At 34.8% G+C, this 19,578-nt stretch overlaps 3 protein-coding genes across 15 annotated transcripts; 2 read left to right on the top strand and 1 right to left on the bottom strand.

The window, feature by feature from the left end:
• Positions 1-204: 204 nt before the first annotated feature.
• Positions 205-4,369, top strand: LOC115698550 (suppressor protein SRP40). Of its 12 annotated transcripts, none has more exons than XM_030625637.2 (6): positions 205-607; positions 1,409-1,513; positions 1,930-2,745; positions 2,839-3,049; positions 3,464-3,670; positions 3,863-4,369. In XM_030625637.2, the coding sequence occupies exons 3-6, from the start codon at positions 1,932-1,934 to the stop codon at positions 4,056-4,058; spliced, it is 1,428 nt and encodes a 475-aa protein (XP_030481497.2). In that variant the 5' UTR covers positions 205-607; positions 1,409-1,513; positions 1,930-1,931; the 3' UTR covers positions 4,059-4,369. The 12 variants fall into 12 exon arrangements, with proteins under 12 accessions (XP_030481497.2, XP_060958717.1, XP_030481493.2 ...); XM_061102734.1 differs by having other exon boundaries at positions 3,464-3,649; XM_030625633.2 differs by having other exon boundaries at positions 1,904-3,049.
• Positions 4,370-6,037: 1,668 nt separating this feature from the next.
• Positions 6,038-9,940, top strand: LOC115700890 (LRR receptor-like serine/threonine-protein kinase RPK2). Its single transcript, XM_030628556.2, has one exon. It carries the CDS (start codon positions 6,269-6,271, stop codon positions 9,566-9,568), a length of 3,300 nt encoding a protein of 1,099 aa, XP_030484416.2. The 5' UTR covers positions 6,038-6,268; the 3' UTR covers positions 9,569-9,940.
• A 369-nt stretch (positions 9,941-10,309) lies between these two features.
• Positions 10,310-13,917, bottom strand: LOC115700891 (ninja-family protein AFP1). 2 transcript variants are annotated; one of them, XM_061102740.1, is made up of 2 exons: positions 12,461-13,917; positions 10,310-10,940 (listed from the first exon to the last, which is right to left on the bottom strand). In XM_061102740.1, the coding sequence occupies exons 1-2, from the start codon at positions 13,239-13,241 to the stop codon at positions 10,708-10,710; spliced, it is 1,014 nt and encodes a 337-aa protein (XP_060958723.1). In that variant the 5' UTR covers positions 13,242-13,917; the 3' UTR covers positions 10,310-10,707. The 2 variants fall into 2 exon arrangements, with proteins under 2 accessions (XP_060958723.1, XP_030484418.2); XM_030628558.2 differs by having other exon boundaries at positions 10,310-10,902; positions 12,461-13,908.
• Positions 13,918-19,578: the final 5,661 nt, after the last annotated feature.

Raw genomic sequence — 19,578 nt, forward strand, 5'->3', positions numbered from 1 at the left:
GTATTTTATGTATTGTATAATAAATTAAAAATAATTTAGAATGTATGATTATATGAAAATAAATTATTATGTACATATATTATAATAAAATTATATAATGTATTAATGCAATTAAATGGCAAATTATATTATCTAATATTAGTATGGGACGTATATGTAATAATAAAGAATAGGTGCTTCAAGGGAGCACCGCCAATATCGGTCACCATCAAAGATGGGAGATATGCCAGCCAATCTCTTATCATTCCTACACTCTTGACTCTCCCTTCTCACCATTAACGTTATTACTCAAAACTCTTCATATATTTCATTAACTATATACATGTAATATATATATACCTACATACATATATTCATTAAGTTTCTCTTCACACTCATATTCATATTATAACATTAATTCCTTCATCTGTCAATGACCCAAAGCCCCCAGTAAAATAATACAGTGATTTTTGTTAATTAACAGAAACAGATACCAAATTGTTTTTGTTGTTTACTTTCAAAATCAGAAAAACCATGATTTTTCAGATAGACATATCATAAACACCCAATTAAGTCTCGATCGGAGTTTGCCCGCCGCCACCACTGGCTGTTGTCGCCTCTGTCACAGGTTTGCCAATTATAAGGATTGATCCAGTTTTTAATATTTAGGTTTAGTTTTATGAATCTATTATATGATTATTATAAAATTTGGTATTTAAATTGCTTATTGCTTACCAAAAAAAAGTGTTTATATAAAATAGGGGGAAACTCATTCTTGCATTACATAATTCTCCATATAGTTTTGTTTTTTTTTTTTTAGATATGCATTACATTTATATAATCCAATAAAGAAAAAAAAAAGAAAAAAATGTTTAAAATTTTTGTAGCAGAAATATTCTTACAGGTTTTCACAATATTAAAGAACACCGAACTAATGAAAATATAATACATACAATTATATCAAAATGTTTTATTTAATTTAGTGTGGAATGGATGACTTGAGACATATGTGCATCAATACACCTTGTATTACTAGTGATAATTGGCTTATTTTAGTGCTCCTCTAATTCTATTTCTAACTCTAATAAAAAAAAAAGAATAATAAAATATGAAAATGAAAAGTGTATTTGAATAATAATTGACTCAATATTTTTATCGTTTCTAACGATTTAGAAGTAGTTAAAGATGGCGCCGAACCTCCTTCCAGTTCCATACATATACCTCAGAATTTTCAATATATGCCTTCATTAATATAATCACATAATAAATAAAAGATTTTTTTTAATGTTTTTCTTTCAAATTTGTCAACGGTCTCCATAAGGAAAATTAAAAAGAAAAATACGAAACATAAGTAAATACTTTTTAAAAACAATGTTCACCTGGCATTTATGATTTAACAATATTTTTTCTTCATCTTTACACATTGTAGGACGATGGTGTTGAATGTTAGGTGAATGAAGGTTGTGAAACACATCGCCGCTGCCTAGGCAAATAGCTATAGGATTCTTTTGAAGGGGTTCTTATGATCTATCAAGTGAGTCTCTCTCATTATTTTGGAAAAAAAAAAAAATGAAAATTAATTCAATTAACTACAAATTTATGTCTTTTTTATAAAAGAAAAATTAGCCTGAGCTTTTCTTGATTTTAGAATGCATATGAATTTCAAGGTTCATATTTATATCATATATATATATAAATGTGTACTGTTATGCCAATCAATCCTTTTGATTATTTTGTTTATCATGAAGTTCTTCTTAAAATTAGTTTTCAAGAGTTAACAATGTAGCATACGCTCACAATGTCTGAATGTACATGACATGCTTTTATAATTAATCCTAGATTTTTTTGTCCTTATCCGGAAAATGATGAGTTTGTTATGTTAATAAATTTATTAAAGTTGGTTTATTTAAATTGACAATTGAAGCTTAATCCTGTGATGGAATATTTCAGCTATGGACATAGAAGGTGATGAAAACAAAAGCATTATAAATGTAGAGGCAATTGATAATGGAAGTGAAAGTATTATTAGTATATTCGAAATTTCTTCAGATTCAGTTGCCGAGACCCAATCACAACCATTGCTTGAGATATCCGATGACAATACAAGCACTAGTCACCCTGCAGATCATACTGATAAATTAGATTTTACAATAGATGTTAGTGGAAGTAGTAATAAGAAATTATTAGAGGAGCATGATGATGGGAGTGATAAGATTGAGTACTTAACACCACACATAATGTCTTCATCAACACCATCATTGTCATTGTCCTCTTCCTCTTCCACGTCATCATCTTCATCAGACTTGCCAATTGATCTTTCACAAGTAGACACAAATGAAGAAGAGGCTGCAGGTATTGAAATATCAATAATAGAAGATGATGATGATGATGATGATGAAGTGAGCATTTCCAGTGAAGGTGGTGGTTCTTCCAAATCTGAGAGACAAGGGATGAGCCCTCTAATTCTGGAATTGATGACACCTCAAGCTAATTCATCTTCTGATGATGTTATGATTCACGAATCGAATGTTCATGGCATGTCATCTCCAAAAATACAGACGATGGAAAGGTTTGGTGGTGGTTATGATCCTAAGAGGATTCCATCTTCTGTGTTTGAAATAAGTAAAACCACAACGCCAATGGAATGGAGTGCGGCATCCAATGAGTCCTTGTTTAGCATTCACGTAGGGAATTCTAGTTTCTCAAGAGATAATTTGTTTGCTTATAACGATAGTGTTGCAAAGTCAGGGGAACTTACCAAATCAGGTGATGAATTAGTAATGTTCAGTCCTTGTACTGTTTCGGTTCCAACTGTGGGACTTAATAGAAAAAGTTTTGAAGTGGAGAATGAGTTTGCAGGATCAGCTGTTGTTCAGAATGATGGTGGCGGTGGGATGAAAGAGAAAACCACCAAGGACACAATAAAGCCGCCTCCCCCGACGACAACTGCAGATGATACTCCTAGCACGACAAATAAGGCACCAACGGCTCCCTTATCCTCCAATTCCTCTAGCCATTCTCACCAGTCTGATGGGAGTGCAGCAAGTGTACGCTCTTTCGCTTTTCCAGTGTATGTCTTCTACATTCCATCTTTCTTTATGTTCACATTGGTTCCCAACACCCATTAGTAACATGTGAGACCACATACTTTATTAATTGGGCCTATGATAATACTTTATCAACTAGATATGCAATAAAAAATCTTGAACTCCTTTTTCAACTACTGTGTTACCTTGATATTTTCAAAATGTGTTTTAGATATAGGATTATGTTGTCATGAAAGAATGGAATTTGTCCACATAAATCCATGAATGAATGTGTAGACAGATACATTGTATATATAATTCATGCTAAGAGAATGAAACATCTCTATGCATGTGTTGTAGAGACAAATAGACAGATAGATAGGTTGATAAAAGGTAGAGAGGTTCCCTAAAATCCAAAACTGTAGAGCTATAAGGAATATACGATTTGTGTGTTGCAGAAAGAAAAACAAGAAGTGTGCATGGAGATCGTGCTACTTTTCCAATTGTAGTTGGGCGTTCTGCTACTTTAGATGGTCAAGGTGCCAATGTTCATGGCAAAGCTGCTACTGTTCAAATTGTAGCTGGGCGTTCTGCTATGGTTGGAACTGTAGCAAAATAAGAATGTGTTGTCATTCTTCTTCCATGTACGCTTCTTTCTCTGCCATGTAATTCTTTTTTCTTCTTCTCTTTCTAAGATAGAAAATCCTCATTCCATGTCCAATTCTTTATTGTCTGAGAAGAACATCATTTCTTTATTACTTGAGACTGTTTGTGCAGTGCTTCTTTTTAAATGTGCTGTGAAAATGATAAGGATGACAACAATGAGTTTTTACATGGTAAATTTTGTGTTCATGCAGTTTGCCAGGGAGCATGAAAAGCGAATCGGCAAGGCCAGATAATGAGCAGTTGCATCCAGATTCATTGGGTGGTGGCCTTAACACATCAAATTCAGCTCTCAAACGTTGGTGTCCTTGTTTCTCTTGGTGCTCATGTAGGCCAGCTTGGTGTTGTTCTTGGCCTACTTATTGCTGTAGTACTTGTTGTGGATCATAGAAGAAGAAGAAGGATGAACTTTGGAAAATCATCATCATTTATGTCCACAACCATAGCCATTGCACACATAATTGAAAAAAAAAATGAGGAAGAAAGGTTTAGATTATACTTTTTCATCACCACTTGTTACAATTTCATTTCACAAGTGAAAATTGTCTCCACAATGCAAATAGACTTTATTTTAACCCTTATATTTTCTAGGGAGTTCATGGCAGGAAGAACTAATTTTTTTTTTCTTAGTGAAGGATAATCTTGTAACTTTACTTCTTATTTTTAGTAAAAAAGAGAAAGAAAAAACTTAATGGGCTGTACATATGCATTTCTTTAGGGGCCCTTTTAACAACGATACATGTAATATAAATATTAATAAAAAAAATATTATTTAAAATTTTTACTTTAAACTATTGCAACTATTAAATTGCATCTCCAAAATTTTTGGCTAATTAAAAGTTCTAACTATTCATGATGCTCAAATATACGATTTTGTTAAGTTTTCTTTTTTGAAATTAGAATATGTATTGGCTCAAAAACAATTTGTTTACATCCTAATAGCACCTAAAAAGGATCTAAAATAATCATCTATACATATAAATCTCAACTCTTGCTTCCTTTCTAATCATTTACATTATTCACAAACTAAAAAACCATGTCTATCTTCATCTTATATTCTCTTTGGCCAAAAAAACTCAATGCTATGTGTTACACCTGATTTGAACTCTTTAACAATTTTGATAGGATCTTGCTTCTCATTCTTCCGTAGACATTTATTTCTCATCATCCATAGACATAGATTTTGTTAAGTTTTATTCCATGCAGCTCTTATTGCCATATTACTACCACAAGTTTAAAGTATAATTTTATTTTTTTATCAACTATTAATAAATAAAATAAATTAATATTAAATTTCTTATTAATTATTGATAAGAAAATATATTGCACTTATGTGACAGTGCAATATCAATTACGTGAGCACTTTGTTAAACATATGAGATAAAACTTAACAAAAGTTGAATATTTCATCATCGTTATTGCTCATGAGAATACAAGAAAACTGACTAAGGCAAGTGCTTTATATTTTTAGAGAGAGATGCTCTAGCCTTATAAATGTGGAAAATGAATTAGTGAAGCGCTTCTTTTATATGGAATGAAGTCCTATTAAATAATAAAATATTAAAAAAATATATAAAAAAAATTACTTTTGGATTGATTTTGTCTACTTATAATGATCTAATGGTAAAAATGACTTTGGATGACGATCATCAATTTTTGGAACTCAAATCTCGTCTGTTGGAGAAGACACTTTTATGAGAAGACACTTGAAACTAGCCTAGGTTGACAAAATATCAACTTAGGCACTGGGCCCAAGCACCCGGTCAACATGGGTGTTGGGTCCTAGTTTTGCCAATTACATGCATCCGATTTTCGAAAATACTCAATCTCTATTATTAATAAAAATTGAGAATATTCCCAAAAGACTTTGTTAACTCAAACTTTTAGGTCTTTTTTATGATTAACAAATATTTGATTATTATTTGTTACTAATGATTTGTTGATTTTGTAGCACAATTAAAAGATAAAATAAATTTTTCCAAGATAAATTGGTATTTTTACCAAACTTTTCAAAGTGACCCAAAATAGATTCAACAAGCATATCAACTATTTCATACTTGATTAGAGCAAAAGCTTCATCAAGAGATCCTAAATGGATATTTAAAAGAAAAATGAGAGAAAGAATTCCGATTTCCTTGAAAGTTAGAGTGGTTGCATCACTTTTTGATGTTTCTAATAAGGTAAACGAGTGTGAAAAGAAAACTGAAGAAAAGTGGTATATCACCATCACCCAACCTACCAAATACTAATCAATAATCATAATCAAGGAAAGAGGAAGGGAGGAGTGTTTAAAAAAGAAAAAAGAAGATTATCTCAAAAATATTAAATAAATAAATAAATAATAGAGATAAAAAGGTTAAGAGCTCCTCCGGTGGTCTAAACAAAACGCGCCATGTGTTGACTGAACTGCGTTGGTCCCCACTTCTACAGTGGAACCCACACTCTTATTTACGACCAATCCTTTACCAAAACAAAAGCTTTGATTGAACCAGTCAGTACTCCAAAAAGAGAGAGAGAAACAAATAATTCAAGAGAAGAGATTAGAGAGAAGAAGAAGAAGAAGAAGAAGAGGAGGAAAAAGGAAAAGGATTTTGGAGAAGATGAAATGCCCTGTGATAGCTAAAACCGTTGTTTTCTTCTTCTTTTGCTGCGTTTTCCTTTTGGTTCCTGGGAAAGTTTCAGCATCTCTGCTTTCCGAGAAAGCGATTTTGCTGGACCTCAAAGCTTCCTTTTTGGACCCAACTGGGATTCTCTCTTCCTGGAACTCTACTCCCTCAGATCATCATCACTGTTCGTGGTTTGGTGTCTCTTGTGACTCCGCTTCCAGAGTCGTCTCGTTAAGGATCAGCGGGGGTCGTGTGGTTGAGCGAGGTAATTTTCAACCCCTTTTTTCTTGTTCCCAGTCTTCCCGCTTTAATGGGTTTGGGCGTAGGAGTGGGAGGAGGAGGAGTGGTTCGCATTCGAAGGGAAAACTTAAAGGAAATCTTTCCCCGTTGATTGGAAAACTCACGGAGCTTAGAGTTTTGTCGCTTCCTTATAATGATCTGAGTGGAGAAGTTCCTTTTGAGATTTGGGGTTTGGAGAAGCTTCAAGTGGTTGACCTTGAGGGGAATCTGATAACTGGAAAAATCCCACATGGTTTTAGTGGTTTGAGAAGGTTGAGGGTTTTAAATCTTGGGTTAAATAGGATCGATGGAGAACTTCCTCTTTCGTTATCGAAATTGGAAGACCTTAAGGTTCTCAATTTAGCTGGTAATGCTCTGAACGGAACAATTCCCGGGTTTTTGGGTGGTTTTCCAAAGTTAGAGAGTCTCGATTTGTCTCGTAATAGGCTAACAGGCACTGTTCCAGCTGAGTTTGGAAATAGTTGTGATCTTCTCGAGCATCTGGATCTGTCAGGAAATTTCTTAGAGGGTATTATTCCAGGAAGTTTGGGGAAATGCCGGCATCTTCAAAAGCTTCAGTTGTTTTCGAATATGTTAAGTGGTGTCATCCCTCGTGAGCTTGGTCAACTTCGTATGCTTGAAGTTCTTGATGTTTCAAGAAATAGCCTTGGTGGTCCAATCCCAGCTGAACTCGGAGAATGTGTTAATTTGTCAGTTCTCGTGCTTTCTAATCTTTTCATTCCATTCCGAAACAATGAGAACTCAAATAGAGGTAGTGAGAACAATCATTTTGAAGGCTCTATTCCAGAAAGAATTACGACTCTTCCTAAGTTACGAATACTTTGGGCGCCAAGGGTGAGTTTTGAAGGCAAGCTTCCTGTCAATTGGGGCCATTGTCATAACTTGGAAATGGTGAACTTGGCCCAAAATCATCTTGAAGGAGAACTTGTTGGCATCTTCGAGAAATGCAAGAAGCTGCATCATCTTGATTTGAGCTCAAATAAGCTATATGGGGAGCTAGATGAGAAGCTTTCAGTTCCTTGCATGACTCTGTTTGATGTAAGTGGGAATCTCATGTCAGGATCCGTCCCAAGATATGAGGGCAAGATGTGTTCATCTCTGTCCTTGAATCCAGAGCTTGTTCAATTTTACGAACCATCATGTCCATATAAGTTGTTCTTTACTTGTAAAACTCGTGTGGAAACAAATTTTCCTTTTGCCCGTCCTAGTTTCACAGTGATTCACAATTTAAGTGGTAACAACTTCTCAGGTGCAATCCAAAGCTTTCCAGTTGAACCGAAGATATTTGGGAAGCAAACAGTTTATGCATTTCTTGCTGGTGGAAACAAACTCACCGGATCATTTCCAGGAAATTTATTTCGAAATTGCAATGGATTAGATGGGATGATTTTGGATGTCAGTAACAACAGATTATCTGGTCACATTCCTCTGAAAATTGGTGTCATGTGCAAACCTCTTGTATTCCTAGATGCCTCTGGCAATGAAATCAGGGGATCAATACCCCCAACACTTATGAATTTGACTTCTCTTGTCACTCTTGATCTGAGTCGAAACAAGTTGCACGGTCAAGTTCCACCAGGTATGAGTAGTTTGAAGCATCTCAAGTATCTTTCCCTGGCTGATAACAATCTGACTGGGCCAATACCTCATAGCTTTGGATGGTTTCACTCTCTTGAAGTGTTAGATCTTTCTTCAAATGCTCTGTCCGGGGATATTCCAGAAGGTCTTTTTCACTTGAGAAATTTAACAATTCTGCAGCTCAACAATAATAAACTTCATGGGCAGATTATTTCAGGGACGACCAATGTGAAATCACCCTCTTCTACATCTAAGTTCTCTAGGCTCCTGGCAGTAGAAGCTTCAAATGAGCCTGATGAAAATTATAATTCACAAAATGCTGTTGCTTTTGAATCCGGAAGTGGCAGTAACACTGGAAATGGTGGATTAAACCCAATTGAAGTTGCATCCATAGCATCTGCATCTGCTATTGTGTTAGTTCTCATAGCTCTCATCATCCTCTTCCTTTATACAAGGAAATGGATGCCAGATTCCAGGGTTCAGGGTCTGGAATTGAGAGAAATTACAGTTTTCACCAATATTGGGGCTCAGTTAACCTTTGAGAGTATTGTTCGAGCAACTGGAAACTTCAATGCCAGTAACTGCATTGGAAATGGAGGTTTTGGAGCAACTTTTAAGGCTGAAATCCAACCTGGAATCATCGTAGCTGTAAAGAGGCTTTCAGTGGGAAGGTTTCACGGGGCTCAGCAGTTCCATGCAGAGATTAAGACACTTGGAAGGGTGAGACACCCGAATCTTGTAACTTTGGTTGGTTACCATGCCAGCGAAACTGAGATGTTCCTCATATACAATTATTTACCTGGAGGTAATCTGGAAAACTTTATCAAGCAGAGATCCACAAGAGCAACTGATTGGAATATTCTCCACAAGATTGCTCTCAATATAGCCCACGCACTTGCTTATTTGCACGATCAGTGTGTTCCTCGTGTCCTGCACCGAGATGTCAAGCCTAGTAATATACTGTTGGACAACAACTTCAATGCCTACTTGTCTGACTTTGGCTTGTCTAGGCTTTTGGGGACTTCTGAAACTCACGCAACAACCGGTGTGGCTGGGACCTTCGGATACTTGGCACCAGAGTATGCCATGACTTGTCGAGTGTCTGACAAGTCTGATGTATATAGCTATGGTGTTGTACTCCTTGAACTGATTTCAGATAAGAAACCACTGGATCCTTCATTCTCTTCACATGGAGATGGTTTCAATATCGTCTCATGGGCAAGCATGTTGTTGAGACAGGGTCGAGCTAAGGAGGTATTTACTGCTGGATTATGGGATGCAGGTCCCCATGATAATCTGGTGGAGATGCTTCACTTAGCTGTTACTTGTACAAATGAGACTCTCTCCATCAGGCCTACAATGAAACACGTTGTTCAAAAGCTGAAGAGAATTCAACCTCTGTCATTAGCTAGGTAACAAATTAAAAAATTGCAGTTCTATACTAGAGGAATAGAAGAGTACAGAAGGGGGCTCATTTTTTTTGCTTCTGTGCTCTCCCGTAAGCCCCCCTTTTGCTGCTAGAAGTCTAGAAATACCTTAACTTATGCAATTTGTACATTCTCATTCTGTTGTATCTTGTTGTATCGTAACACTAACACCTACACGCCCTGCTTAGATCTGAGAACTACTGGAGTTTGCATCAATATTGGATCTTGATTCATGTAATTGCAAATAAAATTCCAAGCAGAATTGTTGTTCTTGATTTTTGTCATCTATGTTTCTGCCACTCATCTGTGGTTTGGCTTTCAATGTTTTACATCCAGCATCAAGTAATTTATTTTAGGCTCATTTGCCGGACTTAATTTTTTAAGTAGTCATTTAGTTTTCAAAGGTGCCATGCAAGTCTTACCCTTTGAAGATCCCCAAATGTTTTTATATCATCTGTTAACTATCACTTAAGATGTAATTTTTAAAAAAGAAGTTAATTCATATGATATTGGTAACATATCAGGTAGACTTGACACTTGTACGTTTAACAATTTATTGACTAAATATTCAACTGAATAAGTTGGTGGTCTCACTGATTATTTGAAGCATCTTTTACTTCTTTCTCTATTTTTTTTTTATTATTTTTGGAAAAGTCTTTCAAACAAGTCTGGTTTTTGGAGCAACTTTCGATGAAAGCAGGAGATATCAATGGAATTGGAAGGGCACATCAGAAAAGACGAATGTAAATTTTTCTTCCAAATTATGAACAACTCTACGACATACTTTTTGCATCTAAAGAAAACTTCCGAGGTTAAAAAAAAGAAAATATTATATATTTTTTCTCTGTTGTCTATTTTTGAATCCCCAGGTTTCAAAAGGGATGATGATATAGTGCTATGACAAAAAGGAAGCAGAGGAAGGATTTATAACTATATGCTTAAGTGGATGAGCCACATCACCACCACCGGCATGCTTGACAAACTCTGCTGGAGAGAGAAATTTGCCATGGCATACACACATTATCCTCACTTCTTCTCCTTTCCCATATCTATAGAGGATCCCATCTATTCGTCTGCCATTCGGACCATCTCCTTTTGTGAACACACAAGGCATATCTTCCATAGCATTCATTCCAATTTCCCTCCCCTTGCTTCCTCCAGCACTAGGATTTTTAGATTGGTTTTCGGCTTTGGATCCTGAAGTGGTACATTTACTTTCGGTTGCCTTTGCCCCTGACGGCCCTGTGTTCTCTTGGTTTTGTTCTTGAGACAACCGATGGCTGGATTGGCCGGCAGGGCTTGCTTCACCACAACTGCTGGAACCTGTGAAGGAAATGGGGAAACATAAGAAGAGAACCACACTACTTTACTCAAATTTTCATTGATACCGAAAGAAATCAACTGTGTACGAAAATATATATGAGCAAGATTGAAAATTCTATAGGGTACAACATAACCAACACATGCTTAGAATGAGTTGACTACTTGAAAACTTGAGAATGTGAAAATGTCTGAGAAACCAGGAATAGAAAAGTCCGCGTTTCACTTATATTAATCTAAGTAACGTATTGGGTTACTAGCAACTTTGCTTTTTCAACAAGATACAAACAGCACAAACTAGTCTTTGTAGAAGTCCCACTTATATTAATCTATAGTCTTTGTTAGCTGAAGAGGGGCTTTGGTAAATATATTATGATTCACCCTAGTCTAACTCTACCACACAAGTCTCTGGAGCCTCGCCATAATGCAAACTGAATCCAATTTTTCTAACATACCTACAAGCTATTGCTGGTTACAAATACCCTTGCCATATGGCAAGATTTCCTTCCATTCCAAAGTGAGGGTTATTAAGATGGACCAAGATTTAATTTCTAATAAATACATTACGATAATATTCATAATTATGAGAACTATAATGTAAATGGGAAAAGGAAAAACAACTTATTCAAAAACTAATAATAAAAGTGATGATAAATAAGAGGGAAAGCAAATCAATAAACTAGGTTTGTTTAGATGCAATTATGTTCCAACACTGTTCTACAAATTACTTTCACATGTTTTTTTTCCTGTAGATGCATATCTCATCAATGCATCATACAAGCCTTACCTCTAGTATTCATATGATACTGATGGGCTATACCATCTCGAAAGCCCTAGAAGTCAAAATTTGAAGTATATAGCTAGAAACCCCACACCAACTTGTTTACAAGGATTTTTTTTATATGGAAATTGACTAGTCAAATTTGATTGATCGAATTGTTACTACGTCTAACCAATTCAGATGCTCCTTCTCAACTATAACCCACCAAGTCTACACATAATAGATGGTTAAAATTTAATTAACGATTCTGTTAATCTATATAAACAGCTTGGTATTAGTAAAAAGTATTATTCATATCGAAAGAGCCACCAAAAAATTTGATCTACTTTGATATTTAGGAAACCGTTTCCGTATCATACAATACAAAGATTTAATATGTTTCAATATATGTGTGGCAACTCAACTGAAGTGATACCAACGCAGGAACTTCGGATTATGGGCATACTATGTCTTAAAGTTTCCATTACAAACCAGTATATTTGGTAATAGTTTTTTTTTTGGTCAAATTAATGGTCCCTCTAATTCTTTTGAAACTCTTATCCAAACCTCGTTCAGCCACTTTATAATTAATTAATGGTAACAAAAGTGAAGTAATTAGTAAAGTAATCATCGTTTGGAGAATAAAGCTAACTCGCCGTTTACATTTGGCAGTCTAATCCCCGAAACTACTAACAACTATCACACCGGAAGGTCCGTAATCGAAGAGTCAAAAGTGTATTGCCTAACACCAATTCAAAATTTAAAATAAAAATTAAGAAAATTACAATAAAAAATTATTACCTTGAATGGGTTTACTCTCCAATTCCGACATGCCAGATGAGCTTCCACCGTGAGACTCCACAGAACCTTGAGAAGTATTTTGTATAGCACCAGCACTAACTTTACTTTTAGCTATTACTAAATCGGAACCGGCTCCGGTGCCGAGCAGGGTTTGTCTAGTGGCCGCAGCCCAAGTGGTAAACCCAAAAGGTGGGCCCACGGAGGACGAGCTAAACGCCGTCGTATTATCACGTTTCTCCTCTTCTAGAGAAGACCCTGCTTCTTTCTCGCCCTTGGCCGAGTTCCTCTGCTTCTCGGACCTTCTTCGCTTGGCTGCCATTCTTCTTAAGGTCTGTAACTCTTTCCTCTTCCTCCATTCCTCTTCGGTTTCCGTCGGAAGTGAAGACGTTCGCATCAGATTCGGGTATGGCACGGGCGGCGATAGCGTTGTCGTTTCTTCGTTGTTGTTATTGCCCCTTACGAGCGGCATGGTTCCGATTATCGAAGAAGATCGGGTAAGCTTGTTCTTCTTATTTGCATTCTTATCAACTCCAAATCGACCTCCTAAAGACAAACCCAGATTCAATTCAAGCTCTTCTGAATCTTCTTCGTCTTCTCCTTCTCCTTCTACAGCAGCATCAAACGCTGCGTTTTGGGATTGCTGCTGCGTGTTACTGCTACTCATCAATCTATGCAACAGATCTCTTGGATATTTCTCTATTTGCAGAGAAAGGTTCTCCATTTCTCTACCACTACCACTAACTTCTCCTCTGATTCCCTTTCCTTCGTCAGCTTCACCCATTTTATCTTCTACTTTCTGAAAAAAAAAATCCCAGCAAAAAATATCTTAGTGTTCAACAACTATAGCGTCGTCTCGGCCGATATAAAGCAAAACCCATTTGCAGAAACTCGTATATTATCAGAAGTATGCATCCATTATTGGTTTGGATAGGAAAACAAAACATTCAATCCAAAACCCATATCGATCTTTGTCTCTTCTTTTCTGTGTATAATTATGTAAGACTTCAGTTTTCAAAACAAAAGGATTTCGAGGCGAATACGTGTGTCTATTGTATATACACAATATAAATATTTATATGTATGGAAGCGGCGAAAAGTCCCGGAAAAACTCGCCGGAAAATAGGAGCAGAAAAAGGAGAATGAAGGAAAAAGAAAAAAAGAAAAAAACAGAGAAAAGAAATGATGAGAGAGAGGGGCTGGTTTTTATTGTAATTATAAATTATTTAAAAAATTAAAAACAAATAGATTATTTATTTTTTATCTATTATACCTCTATTTCTGGGATATGTGGGAGAAGATATAAAATGAAGAGAGAGAAAAAAAATAGTTAGTAAATGTGAGTTTCCGAAAATGCCCTTGGTGTTTAGAGAAGAAAAGTACCTGGAGGAGACAAGTGGCCGTCTGAAAGGGTGCCAGATGGACACGTGTTGGAGTAAGCATAATTATTAGTTATTAGTATTGTTAGGGGTGTCAGTAGTAGTACTGTCCTCTGCCGCTTGCCCAAAGAAAGAAAACACGTGTTGTGCGGAGAATAAAAAAGGAGATTAAAACTGCCACGGTGTCGGTCTTAATCGGGTTCCCTGGTGAGTGCCACGTGGGGCTTCTTGGTTTGGGCCTCGGGAAGCCGCGACGATGGCTCGTTAGCTGTCGTCCAAAACTATTTGACTCATCAATATTCAATTCATAATCATAATAATCTCAACTCAACTCCACCATTTCCTTCTACTATTGTTATGGTCACCAAGAGCCTACCATAACTCACCTTATTACCTCATAAATTTTCTTTAAGTTAATAATTTTTATTAAAGTTAAATTAATGTGATTTAATATTCTTATCTTATATACTGATATTATGCCTCACAATAATACCAGCCAATTTGTTAATAAAAATAATAATAATAAATAATAAATAATACTAGCCACCTTTAGCATTTCTCGTTCCCTTCTCTTCCCAACCCACTTGTTTACATATGTAAAGGTGTCAAACCAGTGGCACTTAAATTAAATATATTTTAATATATAATTTACATATATAAATTTAAAATTAAATATATTTAATTAGTATTTTATATTTAACCAAAGATAATTTTATTTTTCCAAATTAATTTATAATAATATAAACTCAAAAATAATTAATAATTACAAGTACTAAATGAGTATATTACTATTTCTCACTAATAGATAATACTACTCTAAAATACTTGTTTTTAAATTACAAATTAAATGATTATATATCATTATCGATATTATACATTCATTCACATATGTACGAAGTAAATATTTGTATATAAAGGTCGATATTAAATTATATGTATCACCTGCTCATGTCACATTATATGATGTTTGATATCATATAATATAAATATGATATGCCAAAATCATATTATTTTCTTAAATGTATTTCTTTCTTTTTCTTTTCTTTTGAATTTTGAAAAGTCTCAATTGTCCTTTGACATTATATAGAATATAATTTTACAGCTTAATTGTATTATCTTCTTAATTTGTTGCAAACGTGGATTTTGGTTGTTTAAAAATGATCGGAAAACCATGAAAATTATATGTAAGGTATTATATTGTCATATCATATATTAGTTTTTTTTTTTAGAAAAATATTATATATTAGGTTTGGTTATTATCATCATTTGGTATATGTAATTAAAAATTGTATTAAAAAAAATTCCACCTGATTAAGTCTTTTGTTTAGATTAGTGTTCAACTACTTTGTTTATTTAATCTTTTTTGAAATAATTGAATGATCATAATTTTATTTATCTATTTTTTCCTTTTTTAAATCCAAATTCGATAATACTTCAATTATAGACATGATTTAGGAAAGAACATTACTATTTCAACCACACCATTAGTGCTGTAAATATGAGTTGAATTTTTTTAACATGGCACAAAAATGGCATGAGCCTAAGAGGCACGAGCATGACCTGATATGAAAAATATGTACTTAGGCCCAATACGACACGATACAAAAAAAATATAGGCTTAAGCACGACACAACATGAAAAATATAGACTTTTCTACGACACGACACGATCGACAAGCTCGAAAGCGCGGCACACAAGCACAAATGGATTAGCTTGAAAGTATGACGCATTAAAAAAACCCGATGATTTAATAATAATAATAATAATAATGTTTACCAAATATTTTAGAAACCGATTTAAAATAGAATAAAACCTAAAGAAAATAAATAAAATATAAGATCAAGACGAAGATTTTTACGTGGTTCGAGTATTAACGAACTCTAGTCCACAAGTCAATATTATTTGGCTAGAAAAGCCTTTGAGTATTACACAAGTATTCTTGTCTAGTTTATGAACCCTAATTTTAGCCTTAGCTTGTAAGAAGTAAATCTCGAATCTTTTGCATGAAGAATTATCGTTATATTTATAAACTAGGGTTTGTATGTATACATGGTCCACTAATGAGGTAAATACAAATAATATATTGACATGTGACCGATTTGGTGAGGCCCAACCCATGAGACAATAGTTATTTGTACATGTGGAATCTGCTTGATGATGGCAAGTAAGAAACGTGTGCCATCTTTGCATATAATAAAGATAATTTAATGACTGATTGACAAAAACCATATTTTTCTTTTATGGAATGCATGATCTTTGGCTTGATTTTGTAGACAAAGATGCATGATCTTTGGCTTGATTTTGTAGACAAAGTCCTAATATGGTGGGATTTAATATTAAATGAGTGTTGATTCAGGCTTGACATCTAGAGGCCTATTAATTACCTTTTCAGAAGTATCACTTGAAGGTAAACGAATTTTCTCTTCACTGGACTATTCTTTTGCCTAGATGAGATGTCATTCTGAAAGCCTAATGGCCTGACTTCTTGAGTTTAGTCCATTATCCTCATTGGGCCTATAAACTAGGCCTTTGTTAATTGTATTTAGATCTTAGAAGTATATGTGTCCCTCTTTCGGCAATATGAATAATATTTACTCCTAAGCTTTTAGAAATTTAGAGTTGCGAAGGCTTGCAGTCTTCCTTTCAGATGGTATGAGGACACATGGATGTTTAAAAAGCATGGCCCTTTTTAAATTCTAAGCCAATAAGTGGTGGATGACAACTTCCTGCTTTCTAAATATGACTTATATGTGGCATTATTTTCTTGGTTCGTGAAGATTAATGCGTTGGGGAAACAAGTGAGGCCTAAATATGCGAAATGACAGTTGATCATGTCAATAGGTGTTCCGAGGAAAATTTCATCATTTAAATTATATCGATTCCTTACTAGTCATTAAATGTTAACCCTTCCGCTTTTTGAACCGTAAGACGCAATTTTTGTTTTCTTGAAATATAATCTGAACCATTGACTCAAAAGCACGCAGATCACCATTTTTCCTATAAGTAAAGCGAAAACATCTGTTTGCCACTTTCATCCATTTTATATTCTGAGTTTGAATTTTTTTTTTGTTTGAAGTTGAGGAGAGAAACCAGGAGAATTGCTTTTGGTGAATGTCCCATTACTTTGACGAGTGCCTTCGCCTTCTTCTTCGAATTCATTCGCGAAAAAATCCAAGACCGCATCTCTAGACTGTACGATTCATTCTTCAGATCCATTGAAACCACTAGATCTTCAAGCGGACATTGACGGACTCATAGCTTGTGTTCGTGATCTTCAATCAAGAATTGGGTGTCTCGATCAAACTCCGGTTACTGTACCATCAAGTCACCCACAACACGACATCAAAATTCCTTCCCCAAGACTTTTTCCTTCAACACGTAAGTTATCTTTTGCATTTATGGAGTTTAGGATTTTCTAAAATGCAATTAGGTCTTATGTAAGACAAATAAATTGCATGATAGCATATCTAGTCGATTTTGATTTTCTTTTTGATGTTTGCATGTCTAGTGTGGTAGATCATAATTTGGATTTAGGTTTTCTTGAGCAACTTGAACATTACTTGAAATAGGAATGTTAATTTATCCTTATACTGCTTGTAGAAAAAAATTAAGTTTTGCGAACTCTGTTTTTGTTTTATAAGTTTCTGTTGAGTATTCAAATTCAGTGAAGTGTCTTTGAACTTTATTGAGCTTGAATCCTCTATCGGGAACCCTTATGATTCTAGATGAAATGTTTTATACACTTTCAGTCAAAATCTATGTTCACGATCTGATAATCTGGAAGCAATGTTCCCTAAGGATCTTGCTCCCGGATGTGGGGTGAGGTGGGGGACCTCTCCAACCAGTTTAAGAGAAAGACTCTCATGTACCCTTGCTATATCTATTTATTAACTGCTTGGTTTTTTCCCTTATTCTTTTACGGCTGCCATCATGGTTGATGCGATTCAAGCTAACGAGGTGGAGATTCTTGAACAATAAAGAATTGAAGCACCACAAGTAGTGTATAATTCATCTCAATGGGAGATGGATTAACACACTAATAAATTCAAAAACTATGGGTCGATGTGTGCCTACAAAGAAGAGCCCCACCTCAAAAATATCCTCCACTTATTTTGGAACAGGCTTTCTTTGTTAAGAGAATCATCGTTCAAGTGCGCGGATGGATTTGGTGTCTGGAGCTGGGCACATGTGAAAGTAGCTGCACATTGTGACGCCCTACTAGATTAGGCACGTTATCATATTTTGTAATTAATGTGCACTTCTTTACTAATCAAAGAGTTTATTAAAAACATGAATAATTAAAATTTTGTAAATAACTTAAACTTAAAACATACATATACAAATGCATATTCTGAGATCCCATTTAAAAAGTTACATTTAGTTACAAAATACGAGAGTTACAAAAGTTATCGCCTAGTGACTATCAAAATAAATCTCTACTGTCACGAAGATTTGAACACTCCAGGTCTAACCGCCTCGATATATACAATCTTCATCTAGCATGATCTCACTGCTGCTCAGCCTTTGCTTTGTCTTTACCTACATATGTAAACAATATTTGTGAGTCAACAGACTCAATAAAAAGAGCATAAACATAAACATATAACTAAATTATAGTCAGGCGCCCATACACCTAATCACAAACCTATCCCACATCCAATGCGTACTAGGTCTAAAGCGTTCGTACAACAAAGCCTAGCATATATCCTTCGGTATCTAGTGCAACTCTATGTACACCGATACCGCTCTTACTAATATGCTAAACTAGTGGCTTTAAATTCTTCCTAACATATATCCATTGATATTCAGTGCAGATTTATGTACACTAATACCGCTCATACTGATATATTATCTAATAGGAAACTATAAAACATGTACGCTAAACTTATAAATATGCATATCATTATACTAATCTTACCTCAATTCTAAATTCAGATGTGCCATCAACCTAGTGGAAACTGCTACTCGAAGATTTAGGGCCCCTAAGTCACAATATACATAAACTGGTAATTGATGCACTAAATCACTTTTCAGGGACTTAGACTAAAAACTAAAATTTCCTTATCGATAAATAGTGTGGAAATGCCCTAATTTTTGAGGAGACACTGAAAAATTAGACTTCAGGAAAAATACCCCAAATAAAAGCAGGTCGTTTTCGTAAAATGACAGACCGTTTTTTTTGGGTCTTGCCTGCTAAAAACGGTAGAACGCTTATGTAAAAACGGCATGTTGTTTTCTACTATACATTTTAATAAATCTCATTTCTAACTTAAATCTACCCCAAATCACACATAGAGCTCCAGAATACCTAAAAACAACAAAATAGACCTAAACCAACAAGAATTAGCATCATCAAAGCTCAGAATAAAAAATTGTCATTAGAGGACCAAGCTTGAGCTTGAAGCTCAAACCTTGGTCAAACTCAACAATAACTAACAAAACCAGCATAAAATAATTCAAACAACATCATATTAACTCCAGAAAACAAACACAACTCATCCCAATCTGAACAAAAACAAAACCCTAAAATTTTGCTTAAAATCTTAACTTTTACTTGAAGAAAACAAAGGAGAAGAGGTTACTTGACTAGGCTATGATACTCCTTTGATTTCTATTGGATTCCTCTTGAATTTATGATCTAAAAAGGGTGAAGAATTTCTGGTTTTCCCCTTAGGTTTTCTTTGGCCGAGAAAGAGAGGAACAAAAGAGAGAGAAGGTATCTAATTTTTATCCACAATAACT

The sequence above is a fragment of the Cannabis sativa genome, chromosome 8 (assembly GCF_029168945.1).
Source record: "Cannabis sativa cultivar Pink pepper isolate KNU-18-1 chromosome 8, ASM2916894v1, whole genome shotgun sequence".
NCBI classification, from domain to species: Eukaryota; Viridiplantae; Streptophyta; class Magnoliopsida; order Rosales; family Cannabaceae; genus Cannabis; species Cannabis sativa.